This window comes from Hirsutella rhossiliensis, assembly GCF_020360975.1.
Source record: "Hirsutella rhossiliensis strain HR02 chromosome Unknown scaffold00004, whole genome shotgun sequence".
NCBI lineage: Eukaryota > Fungi > Ascomycota > Sordariomycetes > Hypocreales > Ophiocordycipitaceae > Hirsutella > Hirsutella rhossiliensis.
Genome location: NW_025408670.1, coordinates 5,448,281 through 5,473,201, shown reverse-complemented (window position 1 = coordinate 5,473,201; position 24,921 = coordinate 5,448,281). Strand labels below are relative to the sequence as shown.

Genomic DNA, 24,921 nt, shown 5'->3' with positions numbered 1-24,921 from the left:
TAAATATAAATATAAATATAAATATAAATATAAATATAAATATATAAATATATATATAACTTAGAAATATTTTCTTAGATCTTTATAATTCTTTACTTACTTTAGTATGGTTTTTCTTTAATAAAAGAAACTTACCTAGTAGTTATAGGAAATTTTCTATATACCCTTAGTGCCATCTACCAGCTCGCAAACAGCTCGCCGAAGCTCTACTCCAACGCTCTGGGCCTTGGAACCTAGCCGGCCTCTAATATACCGTTGGACCTCAAGCAACAATCATCGCGAATAGCATGACTGAGAGGCAGCGACACCAGTTCAGACTTAGCTGAGGTCTACTGGCATGTTCATCACACTATCCACTTTCCGGAATTCGCAATAGCGATTCAAGGTCGGCGCGCCTCATAAGCGTCAAGTCAGGTCACTTTGCGCACTGTGGTTTGCCATGGCCACGATATCAAAAAGCCCCTTTGATCTTCCGAGGCTGCGTGTGTCACTCGGCTTCGAGGTAACGTGCGGCCTGGTGGGCCTTGTTCGACCTCTTGTAGCCCGCTGACGCCGTACCAGAACGATGCGCGGTTTCTGGAGCACGACGACAATGTAGCCGGCATGTTCTCTCCCTGACGGCCATTGCATACGGCGGCTGCTAAGTGGTCTGACCGCTATAGAGTTCTTCGACGTCAAGTTCTGCCCGTACCAGCCTCTCGACTGCGATCCCGTGTTCGCCGCCGTCAGCAAGAAGCACGTCAGTCTCCAACAGCCTCATCGCTGCCTCATCCCGCAGCGCCAAGTTGCCAACGCTAAGCTGTTCCCGGCCAGGTTGTCCTTTGCAAACTCTCACAAAATTCGGGGGATGCCAATCCTTGCGAGGTGATCAAAGTCATCAGGGATGGTGATGTACGTTTCCCACCTTGGCTCAAATCGCAGCCTTGACGCTGCTGTGCGACCCTGACCACCCCGCAACCTTTCAGGGCGAGGCATCGAGTTGCTGCTGCACATGGACCAAGGATCCCGCCACCGGTCATCCTTACATCTGCGTCGGTGGAGTCGACGCAAAGGTCAAGATCTACAATGTCTCCGACGGTAACTTGGTTGAGGTACACTAAAAGACAGGCTTTCTGGGATATTGCCCAAGCTGACATTGTTCGAACATGCAGTGCCTCGTCGGCCATGGAGGCGTGAGTCCTCGCACCCCTTTCCTCTCTCATCCCACGACTGCAGCTTAAACTCGAACAGGACGTCAACGATCTGGCCACGTCTCCCGTCGACTCGTCTGTCATTGCGTCAGCTTCAGACGACACCAGCATCCGCATATGGAGCATCGACCCGGTACACAGGCATCAGCCATGTCTCTGCATCTTGGCAGGTGAAGGGCACTCTTGGAGCCTTTTGACGTTGGTACGGCGGGTCCATCGCCCTCATGTCTTGCCACCGAGACAAGTTCGGAATGGGTTCATACTTTTTCCAGGCCTTCCATGACAGCGGTCGATATGTTCTCTCCGGGGGCCATGACCAAGTAATCAACTTGGTACGTCTGTTACGATAACCGAACAACGGTGTTCCTTGGGCTGACCTTCTCTTCCCACTCTGCTCGCCTTGACACAGTGGACAATACCGGATCTCCCGGTCGAGCCCGTCGCAACCCCGCTGCAAGTCCACTATCCTCATTTCTCGACCTCAGCGGTCCACAGCGGCATTGTCGATTGGTAAGTGCAGAGCGCAGAATTGTTTCGGCAACGAGGTCAGCCTTACGCACTAACTTGCCAAAGCGTCGCCTTCTACGGAGATCAGATCTTGTCGAGAGCCTGCCACGACAATGTCATCGTCTTGTGGCGGATCGAGGGCTTCTCGTCAGACGGTGACCCTCCACCACAAAGCGCAGCCCCAACACCGCAGATTCCGGTTCCAACCAGCAACGAGGAATCAGACCGTCTCACACGATCAGCATTTGTTCCCGCAACGTCACCGCTATGTCCGGCTCAGTACACTCGCATGCTTGAATTTCATACTCCGAATTGTGGCCCGCAATTCTTCATGAGGTTCAAGCTCCTCCATGTCCCCGGACAGAATCCTGTGTTGGCATTTTGCAACGCCGCCGGAAACATATTTTTCTGGGACCTCACAAGGCTGACGGTGTACCGCGACGTCATGGCCAAGGTGCGCGATCCATATCGTGACAAGAGCAAGGCGGTTCAGCTTCCGAGCTGGCTCAAGCCAGTGATCCCTCGACAAAGAGCCGATGCTATGAGCCGATTCCGGGCGCTGGGCAGCGACAGAGATTCAATAGCCTCCTCCGGGCAGGTTGATTCCACTGACCTTAGCCCCGAAACCCTCGAGTCGTGGGCGTCGAGATACAGCATGGAGGATCCGCAGGAGCCGCTTAAGGCACACAAAACCGAGTCGTCGTCGAACAACTTCGTCGGACGGCAGGCAGCCTGGAGCCCCGGCGGTGAGTGGTGCGTGGTGGTCGGAAGTTCCAACACGGCGCTGGTGTTGCAACGCTGGGCAAGGCGGGCCGCGCAGTCCATGCACATATGAGTCCGGACGCATGAGATTCCCATCAGCAGATAGTAGCTCAAGTTGGCTCGCTCCAAGTCATGCCTTGAATTCTCCGGATGGGGAGCGACGAATGCAGCGAGGGTGGTGATGAGAGATCCCCTTCATTCTCCGACCAGGCGCCCAGCATCAGCTGGGTAGTCCCATCGAGCTCTCCACCATTGTGAACCAGCTTCTCCAGGGTATCAACGGCGGCTCGTTGCTGAAGCTGTCTTCTTCTTTCCGTCTCATTGCGCTCGCTGGACGTCATCTGCGGCGTTGTCATCAAAAGATCCGCCGCGTAAAGCGACGCCGTCGCGCGCAGCCGGAGAAAGTCGTCGTTTTTGCGATATGGTAGCGCCTGCATCAACACGTCCATTCTCCGGGTGATGTCTTCCATGGTGACAAGCGCCCGCATGCGAACCTCGACTTTTGCCTGGCGCCCATCCTCTTCTTGCTCCTCGTCGTCCCTGTCAGGATGCTTCAACGTCTCGCTCTGGCGGCCGGGAGCGGCCTTGTCTGGCCTCTCCGCCAGACGTCGCCCGTGCCAGGTGCCAGCTCCTTTCTCGGCTCGCGCAAGGCCTGTCGTGCACTCGGCGTGGACATTGTAAATCTCGCAACCCAGCATAGCAAGCTGAAAGTCCGGGGCGGATACGCTGCTGGGAAATTTGTGATCGTATGGGTATTGCTGGATGAGGGCTTCAAAGTATGCCTTGACCCCGTTAATATTGGCCGAGGAACCCCATCTCGCCGGTATGAAGAAGCCGCTGTGTGGTATGGGTGCGCGACTGGAGTGGCTTTGCTCCTCGTCCCCGGCTCTATCAGCAGGGCTGCCGTTCGTGTCCTGTGATCTGGGCGGCTTCTCGCCTGCCCGCATGAGGATCTCAGCGCCTATGGCCCACATGTTGTGCTGACGAACATCCATGGGCCTGCCCCCGGGTCGGAACTGCAAAAGAAGCCTATAGGTTCTTTCTGCTCGGACGATGTTGCCTCGGTCGAGCATTTGGTGGAGAGATCGTAACAGGATATCAAAGTGTTTCCCACAACCGGCTACAGCTGCCGCCCGTCCGTTTTCTCCATTCAAGGGCTGGTCTTTGCTGCCATTGTCATCCCACCATTCCTGGTCGTGGTCTGCGGCCAATGCGCAGTGTGGGAAATGCCGAAGCCCTCGCGTCGGGTCTCTGTCCGTGTCTGAGAGCCCCGCGAGAGACAGCTGGACACGCTCCGAGGGAGAGCGGCTAAAGGGAGTCGTTGGATTACGCTGCGGCGATGCGATCTCAAGACTGCCAGTGCCCGTGTGCTCCACCCTTTTGCGCTTGCCTACCCGATGCTCCAGACGTGGCGGTGGATTATCCGAATACGCCATAATGAGCCTGCTGAAGGAGAGAGAAGTTCGCTCCTAGAGCCGGTTGATGCTTGGTGTCCTGGGTGCCTAGTACTTGCATGAGACGACCCTGGCGGAGGGATGGGCGGAGAGATGGGATTTGACCGAGTGCGGTGGGGCCACTCTGTCCTAACTGAAGTACTTCGCAGCCCCGGGGCAAGCTGGGGCTGGGGCACTAGGTAAGTAGGTACTATTGTTAGATTGCAATTTGCTTACACTCGCACGCGCGACCAGGTGTCGCAGTGTAGCTGAAAGCTCCCAGTAAGTAATTAGGTATGCTCTGGCTGGGGTCCAATAGGCTATCTAGCTAGATACCATGCCTTTGTGCTGCCCAGAGCTGGAAACTTGAGCGCGCACGGGATGAAGGCGGCCTCATATCAACCCGGGCGGCCCATCCATAGCAATGCCTCCAGTACCATCCATGCTCAAAGACGATGCACATGGCCCAAAAGTCAACTGCACTCTCACTACAGCTTACATTGTCTGGCGCTCAAAATACTCCCACTGCCCTTGAGCAGGCTTGTCGTCAAGGCCGTCCCAGCTGGGGTATATCGTCAGCATAGGCGACAAGGTGCTAAATGAACAGAAACCAGATTTGCACCTACATCTTGGCCTTTTCCATCATGCCAATGAGCCGTAGCTCGCCCTCGGCGACTTGGATGACTTCTTCAATCAGACCTGCGCCAATCTTTTGCTCCAATTCGGAGACTCTTGTTCCTATCGTTAGCATGGCAAGGCCCATGACTTTGCCGCGGCAATACGCTTGGAACGTACTGCTCAGCCGTCAGCTGCGGCTCGTCCTCCCATTCCACCTTTTCGTGGTCCTCGAGAGGCTTCCGCTCAGCCCAGGTCGCCTGGTCTTGCCTCTCCGCAGCTGTTCGGACACCCTCGAGCTCACCGCCCTCGTTCTCCTCGCCGTCCCATTCTTCGTATCGAATGTCGCCCTTCTCGTGCTTGGAGCCGACGACGAAAGTGCGGTCGCCGAGCTTCACTGTCCTGGCCTCACTGCCGTCGACGCGGCCGCTGGCGACGCGGAACTGATCTGGATTTTTGCTCACCAAGTCCCTCGCCTTGTCTGCCCACTCGTTGTATCCCGGAGGGGTCACCTGCTCGACGAGGCCCATCCGATGCTTTGTGACCGCTTCGACAGACTGGCGGTATAGAGACGTCTCAGGTACCGACTGAAGCTTGTCGAGGGTGCTGCCGTAGAGATATAGCAATGTTGATCGGGGTGTGCTGTGAGTCCAGAGCCCGGTCAGACCGGTCGGGGTGCCCGGCTCGAGGTAGCGCGCGAGCGCGCGAAACGTTGGCCGCATCCTCGTGAATCCAATGGCGATGTCGGGGGAAGCTGCAGCTCTCTCCCTCTGAGCCGAGAGGTGCCAGTCCCTAGCCAGGTAATCACGATCACGTGCAGCCCACGTGACTGCCCACTACCCGTTTCCGTCCTCTGCTTATCTCAGTCTACAAAGGCTGTCCACGTATTCGTATTTGGTGCAAATGGGCTTACAGGCAAATGGAGAACTTCCGGCCGTTGGTCCACCCTCCAAAGCCTTGCAAACGCTGCTAAGCGTGAAAGGGGAGATACCTTCTTGACCACAAGCCAAAAGCTACAAAACTACAGGCAGGTCAGGTCGGATCGTCTTGAAACACAATAGGTAGCTACACCATGCAAAGTAGTCGACAGACAGAGATACCCATAGCCGCGCGGCCTAGCTATGCAATGCCGACCGGGCTTGGGTACGTGGCCACGGTCGACGCATCTCCCATGCCCGGCGCAAAAAAAGAACAGGGGTTTTGGTGAGCTTCGGATCATCCCCCATGCGATTCACGTTCCTGCTATAGCCAGGACGCGGCAGCCTGTTTCCCAACAGGACCCCCAACGGGATCCTTACCGGGCGGTGGACCAGAAGCCACTAAGAAGCTTCCTCACGACTCTTGCGGTAGCTAGCCTGCAGTAACCAAAGTCAGTCGCTGGTGGCACATGGAAAGCCAGAGAACCATCGTACTTCCTGCTCGGTCTGCAACCCATCAATGGCAGGCGCGAGCTCGTTCAGAACCTCGTAAGCCTTCTTGTGATACTCGATCTGTGCGGCGAGGAGCTCGGAGAGGTTGCGAAGCGGTTCGGGGGAGTCTAAAACCTGCGTAGTGTCAGTGACCTACAAGTCCATGCGACCGAAACGATGAAGCGCATACATTTTTCATGACGCCGACAGCCTCCTCAGTTTGGGTGACAAACTCGTCCTCGGCCTTTTCAATCTCCTCTTGAGCCTCTGGGCTAAGCTCTTGCTCCTCGTGTTGGCCCGCTCGAGCACCCTGGTTGCCAAGCTTGAAGGTGGTACCCTTAGCATGGGCTTTGACAGCGTCGAGCGAGAGCCTCGATTTCTCAACGTTCTTCCTGGCGCGCGTCGCGAACATGAGGTTGGTGTTGAGAGTCGTATTCCAGCCGGCAAGAAAGCGACTCTGGATCTGAGAATCCTGGACGAGGCGAGCCTCTCCGACACGCTCCATCACGAGGGCGTATTTCTCGAGGGCAGTGGCCAAGGGGTCTTCGCTTGCCCCAGTGTGGTTCTGGTGCACGAGCTGACTGCTAGACAGACTGGCGCGTGCAATAGCATGGCTAAAGGTCTTGGGTTGGGGCTTGGCCGAAGGGGGGGCAACCAGAGCGGCTTGGGCTTCGGTCGTAGATGTCGCGGCAGAAAGAAGAGTGACTTTCTCGCTCACGGTGCGACCGAGGTCCTGGAAAGTCTCCTTGATGTTGGGGGGGTAGTCGTAGGCCTCGTTCGAGAATTGGGAGCTTGCCGGGTTGCAGGTAAGCACAGGACGGGCGTCGCGCACGAAGATAACGACTCACGTCACAGCTAGCATCTTCTGGTGGGCCTGCTTCAAGGCGTCCACCCGCTTCTCCAGATCAATGTAGTCGGGTGGCAGCTGAGTCTGTTTGCGAGAGCGGATTAGCGGGCTGCCGCGTGATGGGGCGGTTTTGCGCCTGCCTTGTCATCTGCCTGTCCAAACTGCTCCTTGGTGAACTGAAAGGTGCGCGACGCAAATGGCGTGATTTGCGCGCCAAAGTCCCTGGACTCGCGATGCGAGCGGTCAGCGCTCTCTCTGGGCTGTGCTTTGCACTCCGGGAAAGAAGCAACGGGGCTGGGATCATCGCGCAGCATCAACTGCGGCGGGACTTACGAAAGGTTCTTGCCAAAGTTCTTGAAATCCATCTTGGCGATGGCGGTGATCGGAGGCTTCGGTCGTGCGTCTGACTTGTCGAGATGGAAGATGATGTGGCTGCACTTGGTAGATGAAGGATAGATGGAACGCGGTGGGTGGCTGCTATCTGCAACGCGGCGCACGTCTCCAGGAACTGCAGGTAATTTGTTTCCAGAGGCGAAATACAACGCCCTCTGACAAAATGCACCCGCGTGCGAGGTACCCGATCTTTGCGTGGGGTCGACACTTTTTTAACGCATATGCGAAAGGGGTAAAGCATTGGTACTAGTCACGGAGTACAGGGGTATCATTCAATGAAGCGCCGCGCCGTCTTCGGTACTTTTTTTTCTGTTGGTAAATCGCACCATAACATAAGTTCCCGGCTGCTCTGCCGCGTCGCAGCATTAAAGTCCTTACTTGTCACGTGTAAAAACAGTCACTTGCAGCACCATCTGCTGGAGTGAGCACTCTACTTTTGCCTAGCAAAATGACGTGACAAACGTAGGTTTTAATATTGATTCAGCACTGGTGCAATACTATGGCTTGCTCTTGAGAGTAGAAGTCAGATGCCTACTGACAGGCATCTGAATCACGTGCCAGGCGTGCTCGCCATGACTAAGCAATGGGACCGGCTTTCCTCGTCCTAACTTGTCACTGCTTCACTTCCGACGACCACGACGTTGCAGCAACTTCATACAGGTCCCGCCTAAGCTTACCAACCAGTACCTCTTGAACCACGCGGACATAGCATCAAGAGTGTTGTTCCAAGAACTTCCTACAATGGCCCAGGGGTACGCACTTCGCCAGGTTCCCTCGCGGACCAAGTACCAAAGCTGATCTGATGGAAACCGACGCACAGGTATTCGATTTACGTCGGCCTCGTGATCATCGCTGCGCTCTGTGCAGCGTCCTGGTTCCTAGCACCCAAAGGCGCGAATCAAGTGTGAGTTATCCCCAGTTGCACAATGGCGCGCTATCCCGGGTCAACAGAAGCCATGCTCACATGTCGGTTGCTGGCAGGCTGTGGCGATCCTCCCTAATACTCTCAATCGTGAGCTGTTATCTCATGTGGGCCATCACGTTTCTCGCCCAGCTGCATCCATTGATCGTCCCGAGACGAAGCGATCTACGGGAGCAGTTCCTCGAGCACTAGTATCGTACCTGAGGGCTACACAACTACATGTTAGTGCGGACAACGGCGTTGTTTGGGAAGCTCGGCACCGTGGCAGGGAAGTATGGTACTTGCTGCACAATCATCGACCGACTGTACATTATGTGGCTCGGGCAGGTGGATGCCACGTCCGTTTCAATGATCTAATGCAGGGCGCAAGGCTTCTTCCATTCCTAAATATGTCACGACACCGGGAGCACGATTCTTTCGTGCGTGCGGTGGCTCTGGAGTTTGACAACAATAATCAGTGACGAGTTTGTCAACAGAAGTGGCCATGTCAAGACCCAACCCTTGAAGCCGAGTTAATCCCACCTCTAACCCATAGCTATACGACCAGCCCATTCTTTGACAAATATCAATAGGGCCCATAACGCCTTCCCGTCGGCTGCCACACTGCTCTCGCTGATGGAGTCTACGTTACCCAGCCCGGCTGCCATGAGCACCAGCCGGCCGACGGCCCACCGCGAGGCTGCCCCGGCAACAGCGAGGATACAGGCTGTATAGTATTTGCAATCAAGCAGGATGCGCAGGGCCTCGACGTTGTTGGCCACGACAGCCCAGCCAAGAGATCGGGCTGCGGCAGGGACGTCGTATTCCCAAATGACCATCAGGATGGGAAAGAGTTTCGTTGACGACGAGACAAGGAGGGCTGTCGAGACCGAGTTGGGCCTCGCGTGTCGCGCCATGATCCCCAGCGAATAGAGCGGCGAAAGCGGCGAGGAGGTGAGAAAGCGAATACTGAGATGGAAAGCCATTGTCGAAAGCGTGCAGAGGATCACTGTCCTGGCATAAGCTGCATTGAACGGGAACATGTATACGTGCGCAGACCCGGGCATGGCCATATGAGCAAGACAAGCCAGGGAATAGGCCAGAGCAGAGGGAAGATAGTGGAGAGAGGGAGGGTATGGACGAACAGAAAAAGAGGTATTGCAAGACGATGGGCTGCTGCGCGAGCGTGCCCAGGTTACTTTCGCCAGGCAGCGTAGCCGGAGTCGTCTGTTTCTCAATACGCGCCCATGTCAAGTAAACGTCAAAGAGCAGTAGCAAGATGCCCAGACGGATGATGGAGGGCTATATCGAGTTTCAGCACCGAGCTCCTGTGCCACGCCCAAGATTCCGGGGACAGGGCTCACGTCGAAGCGGTCGCCATCACGCATCAGGGTATTGTGCAATAGGTGGCGGTAGACCTGGTGGCATATCGGGTCAGCCAGTGCCTCTCTCTCTGCATAGCGCATGGCTTTCACCAGACATTGCGCTGCACGCACCTGTGGTTTGATCAAGACTAGGTCGATGAAGAGCACGACAAAGTCGTGTTCAACATACTTGTCGCAGAAGCGGCCGCATTGGCGGCATACCGTCAACCGAATGTTATGGCCGCTCGACTGGTCGCCTGCACCTGAGTATTGCGTCCAGAGTGTCTTGACGGGATGCCGACATTCGATGCAGATGGGCATTAGGGGCATCGGTTCCCGAACATTGGGTAAACGTTGTAGTCCGTTATGTTTAAAGCGACGAGAGCGCTGATAAGACTACCTCGTGGCTTACTATATAAGTACTAATAAGTTATATAAGAGAGACTTAAAATACTTAAAATATTAATAATAAGTAAAATAGATTAAAATTAAGTAGTTTAATATATATTTATAATACTATTTAAAAAAAACTTTTTATAGTTTTTTATTTTATTAACTATTATTAGTTTTATATTAGTTTTATTTTTACTTTAAAATATAGTATTACTATTTATATAAATAAAATCTTTATTTATATAGATAATCTACTTTTTTAATATATACCTTACCTACCTAGGCCCTACTACTTAATTTAGCTATATTAATATAGTAAAAAAAGGAGCTAAGTATAAAAGTCTTTAATTATTATAAGTTATAGGCTTAAGCTATAGCTAAAGCTATATAATTATATATAAAGAGCTAGATCCTATATATATATATATATATATAAGCTAGCTATATATAAAAGAGCTTTATATAGCTTATTAATATTATCTTATAGGCTAGCACGACCTAAGGGCTACCCCGGCCTACGGCCGAGGCGACCCTTATAGTTAACTAATAGATCTAGCTAGCCGACGTCGTAGGGGCGCTAGGTAAGATAGCAAGCTAGAAAGCGGCGGGTCCGGACGGCGTCCCCTTAGGGTTTATTAAGAAGTACGGCCTAGCCCTAGTCTAGCGACTAGCCACGATCTTTAACGCCTATACCTAACTCTTATATTTCCTAGGTCGGTTCCGTAGCGCGAATATAGTAGTTATCTAGAAGCTAGGCAAGAGGCCGGACGCCTACCGTATAGTAGGAGGTTAGAGACTAATCTCCCTCCTACTTATAGTAGGAAAAGTACTCGAGTAGATACTAGCCTAGAGGATCGCGGGAGTAGCGGAGGCGAACGGCATCCTACTAGATAGATAAATAAGGAATAGGAGGAAACGCTTTACGGAGGCGGCGATCTTACTAGTAACGGAACTAATACGCGCGATATAAGCCTAGAGGGGCATTATATTATTCTTATAGCTAGATATTAAAGGTATATTCGATATAGTTAACTATAATAAGCTTATAAGGGAACTAAAGCTTAAGGGATACCCTAGGTAGCTTATGAGCTTAATATAGAGCTTCGTAAGCGATAGGAGATCGACCCTTTACTTCGATAGGAGGACCTTAGAGCTAACTTAAGTACTAACGGGAGTCCCTTAAGGCTCCCCCTTATCCCCGATCTTATTTCTATACTATATAACCCCTTTATACGAAAGGCTTAGTATAATATATAGTATTTATACTATTAGCTTTACTAATAATATAAATATAGTTAGTATTAGACCTAATAAGGCTACTATAATAGTATGCCTAGAGGAAGCCTAGAAGGTATACGCGGAATAGGCGACTAAGTTTACGGTTACTTTTAAACTATCGAAGAGCGAATTAATATACTTTATATAAAGGAGATAAGCGATAACGACGCTAGTACGCCTTAGGGCTAACGTAGTAACCCCGGTCTAAGAGGCCCGCTTACTAGGGGTTTAGGTATACCGGAAACTATGCTAGAAGGCGCACTTAAAATAACTCTAAGCGAAGTTAAAGCACTAGACTATAGCCCTAACCGGGCTCGCGGCGTTTACGTAGGGCTATACCCTACTACGCGCTAGGGAAGTCTATAGTAAGGTAATCCGGTCCTTAATTTCCTACGCTATAGTTATATTCTATAAGATAACGCCTATAGGGGGGAAATTATATAGAATCGCGCGGGACCTTACCTAGGACTAGTTAGCTTACCTCTAGGTAGTAATAAGTACCTACCGCGCGACCTTAGTCTACTAAGTCGAAGCGGAGGTATAGGTGCCCTTAATCGACCTCTACTTAAACTAAAGAATAACGGATACCCTTTAAAGGCTAAAAGACTTAGGGCTCTTAGGCTAAATCTAACGCGCGTCTAACGCGGTCGCGGGCATACTTAAAAAGAGGCGATGCTAGAGAGAGGGTAGACCCCCGGCAGTACTACCTCTAGGTAGACCCCCCCTTATAAAGGAAATAAAGGGGGTCTAGAGCTAGATAAAAATAGACGACCTCTTAGATAAAGCTAAGTCGCTTAAAAGGCTAAATAAGGAATAGGCCGCTTAATAAAACGCTAAGGAAAACGCAATCCGATAATACTAAACTACCCTCTACCCCGCTAACTTCCTACCTTAGTTTAATAAGGCGATAACGCTAAACTATTATAAGGGCCTCCCTAAGTATATTAGTATAGTAATTACTTAGATATATATAGGAAAGATTAAGCTTAACGACTTCCTCTTTAACTAATAGGTCCTTAGCGTAGTTTCGCTAATATATACCTATAGATAAAGATAGGATACTATCTACTATACGATAATCGACTATCTATTAACGGTAAAGGTAAGGGAGTCCCTCTTAATATAGGCCTAGGACGTAGGTAATATAAGAGCGGGCCTTTAAGGGAAAAGGACTATAGCGCCGCTAGCGTAATAGTTCCTTTACTTAAGTAAGCTCTATTAGTTTAACTTAGCTTAGAGGCTATATATAGATATACCGGATAATAAAACTAAGGTCGCGCTAAAGATAGAGCGGCCCTAACTAGGACTACCCTAGCTAACTACCTCCCTATAAGGAACGGTGTTCCTACTATAAATAAAGCAGCTATAATATACTCTCCCGATTATATAAGCCAATAAGTAGTATATTAATTATAGACAAAATCTCATCCTATAGAGCAAGAATCGCTCGTCATTTTGTATGTCATTATGCATTAAACGGGTTGCCGGTTATCGTACAATCGGGAATCGAAGGAACAGAGCTAGCTTGGAATGCTAGCTAAGACCTCTCAAGAACACCGGCACGACCAACCTCCTCTAAACACGAATATCAGTAGAACCAAGACACTTCCAGATTCACTCGAGATATCACGGAATTCCTCAGTCTCAGGGCTATACGGAAGCCTAAATCTGGTCCCGAAAGGTTCTTCCGTTCAGCTACAATTGTCTATATAAGACAGCATGTCCGCTGGTAGATAGATAGAAAATCATCAACTTTAACACCTCTTCCACACACCAATACACTACCAATAAATTCCGTTGAAAATCCTACCTTATACTCCTTCTTCCCCTCTATCACGTAGTCTTACTTGATTTCTTAATTTCCCAAAATTCCGCTTTTGCTCATATACCTTAAGAAAGTATAATAAAGGGTATAGTAATTAAGGGCATTATATAGCTAGCTATAGAGGTCGATAGTTAATATAAGCTTATTATAGCCTATATAATCCCTTAACTAGAATTTCCCTTAATCCTTAAGAAACCTTAGTTATTATATATAGAGTTATACTTAGTTTTATATTAAAGGAAGCTATAGTTTAGGCCTATATAATAGTAGGTCTATTATAATAATAGTTCTATAAGCGTAAGACTAAGCGTATAAGCTTTATACTTAGTATAAGAAGTCCTTACCTTTATCTTTATAAGAACTATATAATAAGTAGAGTAGGGGTAAGGCTAGGTAGCGGCTAATATAGCGGTCTATATAGTTAGCTTATTAGATATCGATAAGGCCCTTTAAATAAAAAAGCTAAAGTCGCCCTTTAAGCTATAGTAGTAAATATTAAAGCGCTTTTATAACCTCCTACTACTATTTAAGTCTTAGGAAGTAAATAAGCTTAACCTATATAAGCTAAGGGTAGACTATAAGATCGTACTCTATATTAATAAGAAGGGGTAGGAACTACTTATACTATTTAGACCGCTATATAGTATATTATATATAGAGCTACTAGTACTAAAAAAGACGCTAAGGGACCTCTTAAATAAGGGTTTTATATAAGTAAGTAGCTTTAAAGTAGGAGCGCTAGTCTTATTTATATATAAACTAAAGGGCGGGATATAGTTTTATTACGATTATAGGGCTTTAAACGTAATTATAAGGCTAGACTACTACCCTTTACCCTTAATCTTAGATATACTCTATAACCTTTTAAAGGTAAAGTAGTTTACGAAGCTAGATATAAAATAAGCGTTTTATAAGGTATAGATTTTAGAAGGTAATAAGTAAAAGATAGCGTTTTATATATACTATAGCTTATTTAAGTAGCTTATAACGCCCTTTAGCCTCTTAAGAGCGCCCGCTACTTTTTAGTATTATATTAATAATATACTTTAAGACTTCCTTAATAAGTTCGCTTTTGTCTGATCATTTGTACGATAGAGCGCACATCGCAGGAGGGTATCACGTGCGTCAGCAGGGAACAACGTTTACCCGACACGCGCACAACCTATCAAACCTCACAGCATGGTCTAGATAGCGAAGAATAACAAGAACAACACGATCATCGATCAAAGACCCAACTGAGCCTCAGTTAACCTATCCACACTGATCAGTTGTTACCTGGCTGGTAACCTCAGAGCAGCAAGATAGAAGAGAGTCTTTTCTAAGCATCATCTGCATCAGATTGCCCTGCGAAGTTAAGATTGCTAGAACGCGAGACTGACTACGAAGACCCGACCGGCGCCCACTCTATTCAGTCAACCGTGCCTAGTTGTTTGCCTCAGCCGCTGACCTCTTAGGCGTGCCCTATCGCACATACAAATCTCTGGTATCCCGCTTGATTATCAGCTTCATTGATCACTCTCGATCAATTTGACCCTCTCTTGACACCTTCTTGCCCTATTCCCTCGCAGATTTTCCTGTCAAGCCCCATCCGACATCATGAGCAGCAGCGCAAGCGGCACCAGCGCGAACGCGAACGCACCGACGCTCGACATCAACGAATTCCTCGATATTGCTGAATTCAACCGTGGCCTCGCCACAATCTTCAACATGGACCTCTTCAACACCCCAGTCAACGAGACTTCCGATGAGATCCACTATAATACCTTCGTTCTCGCCCGCATCGTTGATTATAAAGTCTCCTCAACATGTCAAGGTCTCGAGCTGCTTGGATCATTCCAAGAAGACTTTGAGGATTGGGAGGAAGACGACTTCAAGAAGGTCGATCAAGGGTCCGTAAGGTCCTACGGAATACCCTAAGGTTCAGAGGAATCTATACAGGAAAGCTGAACGCAAAGATCACGGCATTCCTAGTAAATCTGAAGAACCGTGACCGACTTCCTGAGTGGGATGAAGACGATCTTCGTGATGCCATCTTATACGAGAAAACGGCCGCCTACCGACGCCAACAAGAACTCCTCAGACGATCGCCATCGCTAGCAACAACCCCAGCACCAACCCCAGCACCAACCCCAGCACCAGTCACTCCCGATCTAAACCTCCCGCAAGACCCCCCCAATGACCAATCCCTACCCCTGTCACGATCGAATCAACAGCAGCAGGAACTTATGATCAGACCAGCTATCGACCGCGAAGCTTACCGGACCGTGCCCCCAGTCCAGGTCCCCAATGAAGACCTCGATCCTGCCATCGCCAACCAGTTTTCTAAGCTATGGGATCGAAAGCTCAACTATTCAGGTGACGCCTACGATATCCTAGATGATAAGATCCGTTACTTTCTCGATGCCTGCCTCACAGCTAGCATCAAACCGTCACAATTCCACGCTTTGCTCTCAAATATCCTCACGAAGAGAGCAAAGAACTTCTTCGTGCATCAAGTCAGCCGCGATTCAACGTTCGCGGAGATGTATCAGAAGATGAAGCAGCACTTTGATACGGAAGTCAATAGGCAACAGTATCACACTGACTGGACCTCGATCAATTTCACACAGCTTCGGAAGGAATCTCCGAGAAGCCTCTCTGTGAAATCCTCCAGGCTCTTCTTGACAAATTGCAGCTATGCCAGAGAGCTCTTGGGAATAGCTATGGCGGCGAAGACCAGCTAATTTCAACGACAATTCGAGCATGCCGTGGCGTGCCTGAATTAGAATTCGCCCTCTTCGTGCCGGCTAAGACCTTCGAGGGACTATCTTCACAGCTAAGATCGTCACTCACAACCGTCAGCCAAAGACAGCCCGGACAGCCCAGTCAATATCTTCAAGATCAAGACCAATTCTTTACTGACCGCCGCTATCAGCACCCCGCTGACAAAAGGAAGAAGTGGACGAAGCGCTGCTACGTCTGCGGCAAAGAAGGCTGTTTTTCAACGAAGCATCCGGATGACGAGAGAAAGAGGGCCAAGGAAAGATATCTTCGAGAACGAGGATTTCACGGCCAGAAGTCATCTTCCCGTCCATTTACTACGTTCCTTGCCGATTACGAAGGGGACCCAGATGAAGATCAGACCTCTGATTCTGCTGACGATGACTCTGACGATCAAAGCGATAGCTTCTTTGCAGCTGCCTTCCTATCTAATAGAGCTTTTCGCCACCGCATTCACACCGTCGAGGAGAATCGATATGCGAGGAATCACAGCATTTCTTGCTCGATCGCTACAACCGGACCTCTTCCAAGGATCCTGCCTGACACGGGTGCAGCGAAGATATCTACAGCTGGGATCGACCAATTCCGCGCGCTCCAACGAGAGATGCCGACGGTCCAGCTACGGAAGAATGCGACGATCGCAACGGTCAGATTCGGTGGAAACGAGCCGACGAACACGATCGGGATCACAACAGTCATTACCCCGATTGGAGAAGTCGTTTTCCACGTTATCAATATGTCAACGCCCTTCTTGCTATGCCTCAAGGATATGGACCGTCTCGGTGCCTATCTCAACAACGTCACGAACGAATTGATCTGCGGCGATAAGAGGATTCCGATCGTACGCAAATGGGGTCATCCGTGGTTCTTCCTACGGAAGGATGAAGCCGCTATTGCCTTCCTATCCGAAGCCGAGCTTCGGCGCCTACACACTCGCTTTGGCCACCCGTCAGTACACAAGCTACATAAGCTACTGACAAGCGCTGGGCATGATGTTGAATTCGAAGCAATCGCGATGATCCGAAAATTCTGTCATTTTGCCAGATCAAGGCAGACGCACCGCGCAGGTTCAAATTCACGTTAAAGGATAACTGCGATTTCAACTACGAATTGATCGTCGATGTAATGCATCTTGACAGCCAGCCAGTCCTTCATGCCGTTGACCTAGCAACCTCTTTCCAAGCCGGACGATTTCTTCAGAATATATCGGCTAAAGAGACGGGAAGCACTCAAATTGTGTTGGATTGACACATACCTAGGCCCTCCAGATGTTATCACGCACGACGCTGGTACGAATTTTGCCTCCTCTGAGTTCCAAGCAGAAGCGAAGCTGCTAGGAATAACCTGTCACCAAGTGCCCGTCGAAGCCCACTGGTCAATTGGCAAGGTGGAGAGATATCACGCCCCGATTCGAAGGGCATACGAGATCTTGAAAGCCGAGCTAAAAACAGCATCAGCTGAGTCGTTGCTTCAAATGGCCTTCAAATCCGTCAATGATACCGCCGGACCTGACGGTCTAGTGCCCACACTACTAGTCTTTGGTGCCTACCCTCGGATAACGATGGATTCGCCGCCTTCTGCTTCCGCGATCACACGTGCGGAGCCGAAAGCTATGGCAGAGCTACGCAAGCTTGTAGCTAAAGGAAGGTCAATGACGCCCTCAATGCCCGTAATGGGCCCAACACGATTGAGAAGATGCCACTATCATTGCCGCTTGGTAGTGAAGTTCGAGTATTTCGTGAGAAAGGAGGATGGAAAGGCCCATACAAGGTCCTAGCTGTGACAGACACAGGTCACAGTTGAGCTGGCAACGGGCCAGCTAAAGCACGGCTGTCCAGCCCTACTTTCGCCACCCGGATTCGCAGCAGCAACGAAGTCACGATGTTCTACAGCAGCCACACGCTGACAATCAGACTGCTGACAATCAGGCTGATAGTCAGCGTGTGGCTGCTGTAGAACATCGTGACTTCGTTGCTGCTGCGAATCCGGGTGGCGAAAGTAGGGCTGGACAGCCGTGCTGCGAAATTTAGCTGGCCCGTTGTCTAGCTCAACTGTGACCTCTGTGTCTGTCACAGCTAGGACCTTGTATGGGCCTTTCCATCTCACGAAATACTCGAACTTCACTACCAAGCGGCAATGATAGTGGCATCTTCTCAATCGTGTTGGGCCCATTACGGGCATTGAGGGCGTCATTGACCTTCCTTTTAGCTACAAGCTTGCGTAGCTCTGCCATAGCTTTCGTCACGGCTTTCGCAGCTAGACAACGGGCCAGCTAAATTTCGCAGCACGGCTGTCCAGCCCTACTTTCGCCACCCGGATTCGCAGCAGCAACGAAGTCACGATGTTCTACAGCAGCCACACGCTGACAATCAGACTGCTGACAATCAGGCTGATAGCATCAACGTTGAGACCGAAGTGCCTAAGCCATTCGAATATCCCGAGCCGGAGAGACCACGCAGACGCGGCAGACCAAGAAAAGTCCCTCGAGATCAGCAGCAATACGATACCTTCGTTCCTTCTAGTTATTTCCTTAGTCTTAGCCCTTTTTCGTTACCTCGATCTCAATTTTCACCCGCTAATATGTTTCTATCGCATAAGGAGTGCGCCGCCCTCGACCTTGCCGTAAAGTTACGTGCAGAGAAGAAAATCACTACCGCCGGACGACCGTTTGAAGCCTCTGATGACCTCGAAATCACGAACCTGCTAGGCGCAGGCGTCATCGTGCCCGAACGATACGATATGAATAAGCATGGAAAACACAGGCTATTCAAGTCACGAATGGTCCGGGAGGTCAAAGGCAAGAACACTGCTACACCGTACGAGAAGTCTCGTCTTGTGGTACAAGGATATGGTGACGACGAGAAGCGTGAGATCCTCACGCAGGCTCCAACAATCTCCCGTCCTGCCCAGCGGGTAGTACTCGCTCTTTCCCTTTCCTTTGCTCTTTGAAGATGTCTCTTGCTATCCGAGACATTACGATGGCCTATACGCAGGCATCGACCACTTTGAATCGCACTATCCTCATCTCTTTGCCACACGAATTAAAGAGAGATACCCAGGGGAACCATCCTTCGTGTGGTCAAGCCATTGTACGGAATCGCTGAAGCAGGCGCTCATTGGTTCAATACGTATCATGAGCATCACCGCATCAAGCTACAGATGGAGCCGTCAACGTTTGATCCATGTTTAATGATAACGACCGCAGAGATCAACGTCACGACCGCAGAGACCAACGCGGATACCGCACTTCAGGTTAATGCCTTCGGCGTTGCCGCGCTTCAGACTGATGATACGTTATTGGTAGGCACAACAACATTCCTGCAACGTGAAGACCGCGAGCTATGCTTCCAAGCCAAAGAAGACCCTACGAGAAGGCGATACCTGTGATTTCAACGGCAGCCTCATTGCTCTAGAGAAGGGCTATCTTCTAGTCATGCAGAAAGGTCAGGTCAACAACCTCAAAATTATCGATCTATCCACGGAAGATCGGGCCCAACGATACGTGGAACAACGTGCCCGTGGCGCCTATATAGCCTCAATTTGTCAACCAGAGGCTAGCTTCGATTATTCAATCGCGGCACAATCACAAGATCCAACCGCGGAGGATTTTCAGGCGTTGAATAAACGGATCAATGGCAGATCGACAATCCACAAAGAGGCCTTCGATTCGTCCCAATAGGTCTAGAAGCAGCAAAGGTCTTCGTCTTCACAGACGGATCATTCGCCAACAACAAGGACTTAAGCTCTCAGATCGGATTCGTTATAATCATTGCAACCGAGACTAAGTCAGATGAGTCATTCACGATCCACGGAAACCTGATCCATTGGAGCTCGACGAAGTGCAAGAGAGTCACCCGCAGCGTCTTGGCTTGAGATATATGGATTAGCTTCAGGCTTCGATTTGGCATATGTGGTTGCAGGGACGATCAACCAGATTACAAGCCGCCTTGGATTACCGCAAATCCCGCTCGTTGTGTGTACAGATTCGTACAGCCTGTACGAGTGCCTAGTGAAGCTTGGCACCACCACGGAGAAACGTCTGATGATCGATATCATGGCGTTGAGACAGGCCTACGAACAACGCGAAATCACCAACATCCGCTGGATCAACGGGCGGATAACCCGGCCGATGCAATGACGAAGCTATCTCCAAACGGGGCCTTAACCCGATTCGTTAACGACAACGAGATCACGATCCGGCTCGAAGGCTGGGTTCAAAGGAAGGAAGATATGACCGCATGATTGACGATTTTGATTTAAGCTTGCTATCGATTGTTCCTTTGTGTTGAGATACCCGTTTTTACATGTTGTTTGGGTGTTACGTTTAGTGCGTTTTGTTCGATTCTTAAAGAGATGCCAGTGTCTGATCATTTGTACGATAGAGCGCACATCGCAGGAGGGTATCACGTGCGTCAGCAGGGAACAACGTTTACCCGACACGCGCACAACCTATCAAACCTCACAGCATGGTCTAGATAGCGAAGAATAACAAGAACAACACGATCATCGATCAAAGACCCAACTGAGCCTCAGTTAACCTATCCACAGCTTTTATATATATAGATAATATCTTTATTTATATAAGCGGCTCTTATAAGGACTATATATAAAAAGTATAAAGGGTCTTAAAGCGCCTTTAACTTTATAGGCTTTACCTTAACTTAGATAAATATAAATTTAAGGTTAAGAGGGTTAAGTACCTAAGCTTTATTATCTATATAAGTATAGGTATATAAGTAGATCTTATAAAAATCTAAGTAATCTAAGACTAAGCGGCCTTAACTATATAGATAAGTATATAGAGCTTCCTTAAGTTCGCGAACTATTATAGGATATTTATTAAGGGCTTCTCTTATATTATAAGTCCCTTAAATAAGATTACTAGGAAATAAACCGCTTTTTATTAAGGGCCTATATAAGAAGGAGCGTTTTATACGCTTAAGGACTTATTCTTATAGGCCTTAATATTACTTTAATAAGACTTTAACTAGTTTATATTAGTTAAAGTAGACTATAGCGGCTAGGTACTTAAAGGAACGCTCTCTTAATAGGTAGATAAGTAAAAGTAACTAATAGCGTTCTACTCTTATAAGCTAACCCTAATAAAGCGGAATTACGCTATTTATAATAAAGAGATACTAGTAATTATTAGCTACCTTAAGTAATAGTAAGCGGAGCTTTAGAGCTATAAGAGCTTTAAGGTTCTTATAGACTATAGGAATCTTAAGTACTTTATAACCCGCTAGTACCTTTTAAAATAGTAAGCCCGCTAAGTAAAGTATCTTTTATACTTTAACTTCTCGATTAAGTACTAGCTAAGGTAGGACTTTATAGTCTTAGATACGCTTTCCTAAAGGGATTAAGACTAGCTAATAAGAGTAGATATTAAGGCCTAGGATCTATAGCTTATCTTATAAGAAGCGCTATAAACTTATATAAGAGCTTCCTTAGTAAAGGAAAGTATAGCGCTAATAGATAAGCCTTCCCTTATACCTTTACCTTAGCTTAGCAAGGAAGGATAAACTAGCCTAAGGGCGTATATAGCGTAGGTATTTTAAGATAAGGTCCTTTAGCGCTTATAAGATAGGATATTATCTTTAGACTATACTTACGAGAGTATACGCTACGCCGTTAAGTCTAGCGCTTAACGCCTTAATTTAAAGCTAAAGCTAAAAGTATAAGTAGCCGACTATTATATCGACCTATATAAGTATCTATATTAATAGGGGAGACTATAAGTACTAAGCGCGCTATATATTATAGAAGCTAAGGAGAAGGATATACTATTAGAGCTAGATAAATAAAATAAGCTTTAAAGGAAGCTAGTCTAGCTCGTCTATAACTTTAGTATTATAGGCTACCTAAGTAAGTAGGGTATAGTAGTAAGCCTTACGAGGGATTTCTACTAGCCCCTCCTATAGTACTATATTCGCCGCTTCCTTTATAACTATAATATTTATAGCTATACTAAGATTTAAAGGGTATAGCTTAAGGGGCTACTTAAGTAGCTTTTAATACCTAACTAGTTCTATATATATATATAGATAGACTTTATAACGGACCTCTTACTTATAGAGGGCGGTAACCGCTATATATAGGTAATTAAGGACCGACTTAGTAAGTCTATAGTATTAAAGCTAATACTATTTATAGATATAAAGTCTTATATAGAGCGCTTCCTATAGTACTAAGCCCGCTTATATAGCTAGCTAGCCTTTATTATAAGTAATAAGGGATTAAATTAAACTAGCCGCTTTTAATAGTACCTATACTAGCTACTTTAGATTATATAGCTACTTAGTATAGTATATTACTTATAAACTAATAAAAGGCCTAAGAGGGTTAACTAGGAGGTATAAGCTTACCTATAAGCTATTATAGCCTATAACTAAGTAAACTAAGATTAGTAGCTCCTTATAGCCTAACTTACGTTAAATAGTAAACTATATACCTTTATTAAGATAGCCCCTTTCTTTATAATATATAGCTTTAAACTACCCTTACTAGTTCCTTTTACTATAGATATAGTAGTAAAGTAGTATAGTAATTTATTATTAAAAGGCCGCGCCTTTACGTTTATATAAAAGCTATAAGAGACTATAGATTATTATTAATCTATAATAGCCGCTATAGTATAAAATTAAGAGCGGAACGTTAGTAAGACTAAGGCCCTAGTAGATAGGTTTATAGTAAGAGATAAGGTATAGCTAGACCTCTATAACTATAGGTTAGTATAGGTAAAGAAGAAGCTTAACTAGCTATACGCGAAGTTTATAGTATAAAGGGTTATTAGCTTATAAGTTATAGAGCTTAATAGTCTCTTAATAAGGGTCTATAATAAAATTAATATAGACCTCTTTTATAGAGCTTCCTTTAACCTACTACTTAGATAAGAAATAGTAGACGCTTAACCGCCTATAATTAAGGTAGAGGGAAAGGATAAGTTTAAGGTTAAAGAGATATAGGCTATACGCTAGAAAAAAGTTAATAAGGGGAAACGCTAAGAGGTCCTTATTAAGTAGCATAGGTATCTCGACCTTATATAGAAACCTATATATAAGTTTATAGGAACTATAGCCCTTAATAAATTTAAAGCTTTATTTAAAATAGTAGATAAAAATAATAAACTAGTAGACTATTAATAGTAGTCTAAGCTAGGACTATAAAGTAGGTAAAGTAGAGTAAGTAGTTATAATAATATAAGTATAATAATATAAGTAGAGATAAAAATAGCGGTTATTTTAAGGCAGAGCCCTTAAACTACTTAGACCTACTTCTTATCTTTATCCTTATCCTTATACTCGTCGTCCTCCTTTACTTTATTAGCGGCAGCGGCGCTCTTTAAAGCGCTTAGGCGGCCCTTTAAGCCTATAAGCTAGTCGGCGGTAGCGTCGGCTCTAAGGGCTCTAGGAGTAAGGGGGGCCCGGCTAGTAGTAGCGGCGGGGGCGGCGGCGGGCACGGCTAAGGGGACCGCCGATAGGGCGACGGAGGTAGTATTCCTAGTACTAAGAAAGTTAATAGCGGAAGTAAAAGAGCTAAAAGAGAGGAACTTACTTAAGGATAAGGCCTTAGCGCTTAAGGGCATAGAGATTATAGTAGGCGGCGGCGGCGGCGGTAAGGCGCTTCTTAGTAGCCCCCTATACCTACCTATATATACTAGCCTTTTAAGCTAACGCTATAGCGAGTAAGATAAGAGGCGCCGCTTTATAGGCGCGGCCGGTACGCGTATACTAGTAATAACTACTACTATAGCGGCACCTAACTTAGTTAGCGTAGGGGAGCTCCTATAATACGTACTATATATAAGGGGCCGCGCGGGCGGCTCTAGCCTATACTTAGCGTTTATACTTTGAGAAGTTAGTAGAAAATAGCTACTATACTTACTAGGTAGCGGACTTATAAGGGTAGTAAAAGTAGAGGCGGGGGTAGAGGGGCCGGGCGTTACGGCTAGCGGCGGGGACGGCGTTATTATATAGAAAGGTAACGTAAGGGCAGCTAGCGTAGTAGAGGTAGAGGCGGCGGCGGTAGGCGCGGTCGCGGGGGCGCGGGTAGGAGTAGCGGTAGCGGCGGAGCTATTATCGGCCGTGCCTAGCACGGCATCGATAAACGACTTTATATACTCTAAGAAGGAGGAAGTAAGGGAGGGGAAGGTAGATATATTTATCGCGGAAGTTAGTATTATAGATTATAGCCTCTTACTTTATAAGGTAGAGAACTATAAGAAGGTATAAGTAATAAGCGTAGAATCGGGTAATCGATAACGTAAGCGAAAAGATTAGTTAAAGGAGTATAGGGTAGGATTTCGTCCGGAATTTATAATAAGTATATAAGGGGCTAAATAATATATTAAAAGAATAGCGTTATAAAAGATACTTACGAACTTACTTATTTTATCTACTACTCCTAGGGAAATCCTTTGTCTTTTATAGACTATTGCTCGCCTACTAGTAGACTAATTAGTTAGCTTTCTAGTATATTCTATAGTGCTTAAAAAGCTCTATCTATAGTATATCTTCTTAACTTAGTAGGTAGTCTAATTATAGCGTAATAGTTAATGTAAGACTATAGGTTCTAGTATAAGTAGTAGATTTAACTAGAATATTCTATACCCTACCTATTCTCGTATCGTAGATATCTTTAGAACCGCTAGGCTAAAATAAGTAATAGGGTATCTATTCTACTTATAATTAACTTATGCATTTTATATATATTTTTATTTATAAGGATAGGCTTATCTTAACCCGCTTTTCTTAGAAGAAGGTATAGTTATTTAGTAGAGGTCTTTATCTTTTAAGGGTTATTCCCTTAGACTATATTATAGAGCCTTTTTTTACTAGCTTATTCTATAAAGCCTCCCTATACCTATTATTTCTTTATAATAGTAAAATAGGAATATAAGGGTATATTCTTATAAGAACTTATTAGTTAAAGTTATTATTATTAAGGCTATTATTACTATTATAGCTACTACTATAAGTATATATTAATAAAGCGGCCTATATAGCTAAGAACGAACTAATACTTTAAGTAAAGTAGAACTTACTTATTATTATTACTATTATAGTTAAAAAAGAAAGAGAAAGAAAAAAAAGAGGAAGAAAGGGATACCGCCTTATATACCCCTAGGTAAAGGAGGCTGCCTAAGGCTAAGGGGATAGGTAACCTAAGGCTTACGTAGGTCTAGGCCGGCCGCCGGCTACCTAGGGGCGTATATAATAGGTCGTGCCCTTATTTAAATAGCTAG

General features: G+C 47.1%; 5 protein-coding genes across 5 annotated transcripts; 1 reads left to right on the top strand and 4 right to left on the bottom strand.

Moving 5' to 3' along the window:
- Positions 1 to 439: 439 nt before the first annotated feature.
- Positions 440 to 2,532, top strand: HRG_04899 (embryonic ectoderm development protein; the record flags this gene model as incomplete). The annotated part of the gene is made up of 10 exons (XM_044863370.1): positions 440 to 502; positions 562 to 601; positions 663 to 739; positions 814 to 891; positions 966 to 1,091; positions 1,152 to 1,172; positions 1,231 to 1,392; positions 1,463 to 1,522; positions 1,600 to 1,700; positions 1,764 to 2,532. 10 exons carry the CDS (start codon positions 440 to 442, stop codon positions 2,530 to 2,532), a joined length of 1,497 nt encoding a protein of 498 aa, XP_044721984.1.
- A 37-nt stretch (positions 2,533 to 2,569) lies between these two features.
- Positions 2,570 to 3,532, bottom strand: HRG_04898 (uncharacterized protein; the record flags this gene model as incomplete). The annotated part of the gene is made up of 1 exon (XM_044863369.1): positions 2,570 to 3,532. One exon carries the CDS (start codon positions 3,530 to 3,532, stop codon positions 2,570 to 2,572), a length of 963 nt encoding a protein of 320 aa, XP_044721983.1.
- Positions 3,533 to 4,387: 855 nt separating this feature from the next.
- Positions 4,388 to 5,229, bottom strand: HRG_04897 (ETC complex I subunit domain-containing protein; the record flags this gene model as incomplete). The annotated part of the gene is made up of 3 exons (XM_044863368.1): positions 4,388 to 4,454; positions 4,519 to 4,623; positions 4,688 to 5,229. The coding sequence occupies 3 exons, from the start codon at positions 5,227 to 5,229 to the stop codon at positions 4,388 to 4,390; spliced, it is 714 nt and encodes a 237-aa protein (XP_044721982.1).
- Positions 5,230 to 5,826: 597 nt separating this feature from the next.
- Positions 5,827 to 7,128, bottom strand: HRG_04896 (bin/amphiphysin/Rvs domain for vesicular trafficking; the record flags this gene model as incomplete). The annotated part of the gene is made up of 7 exons (XM_044863367.1): positions 5,827 to 5,862; positions 5,920 to 6,051; positions 6,107 to 6,195; positions 6,253 to 6,707; positions 6,765 to 6,847; positions 6,904 to 6,985; positions 7,097 to 7,128. 7 exons carry the CDS (start codon positions 7,126 to 7,128, stop codon positions 5,827 to 5,829), a joined length of 909 nt encoding a protein of 302 aa, XP_044721981.1.
- A 1,474-nt stretch (positions 7,129 to 8,602) lies between these two features.
- On the bottom strand, positions 8,603 to 9,742 carry HRG_04895 (arv1-like family domain-containing protein; the record flags this gene model as incomplete). The annotated part of the gene is made up of 4 exons (XM_044863366.1): positions 8,603 to 9,066; positions 9,203 to 9,359; positions 9,422 to 9,475; positions 9,554 to 9,742. The coding sequence occupies 4 exons, from the start codon at positions 9,740 to 9,742 to the stop codon at positions 8,603 to 8,605; spliced, it is 864 nt and encodes a 287-aa protein (XP_044721980.1).
- Between the last annotated feature and the right edge of the window lie 15,179 nt (positions 9,743 to 24,921).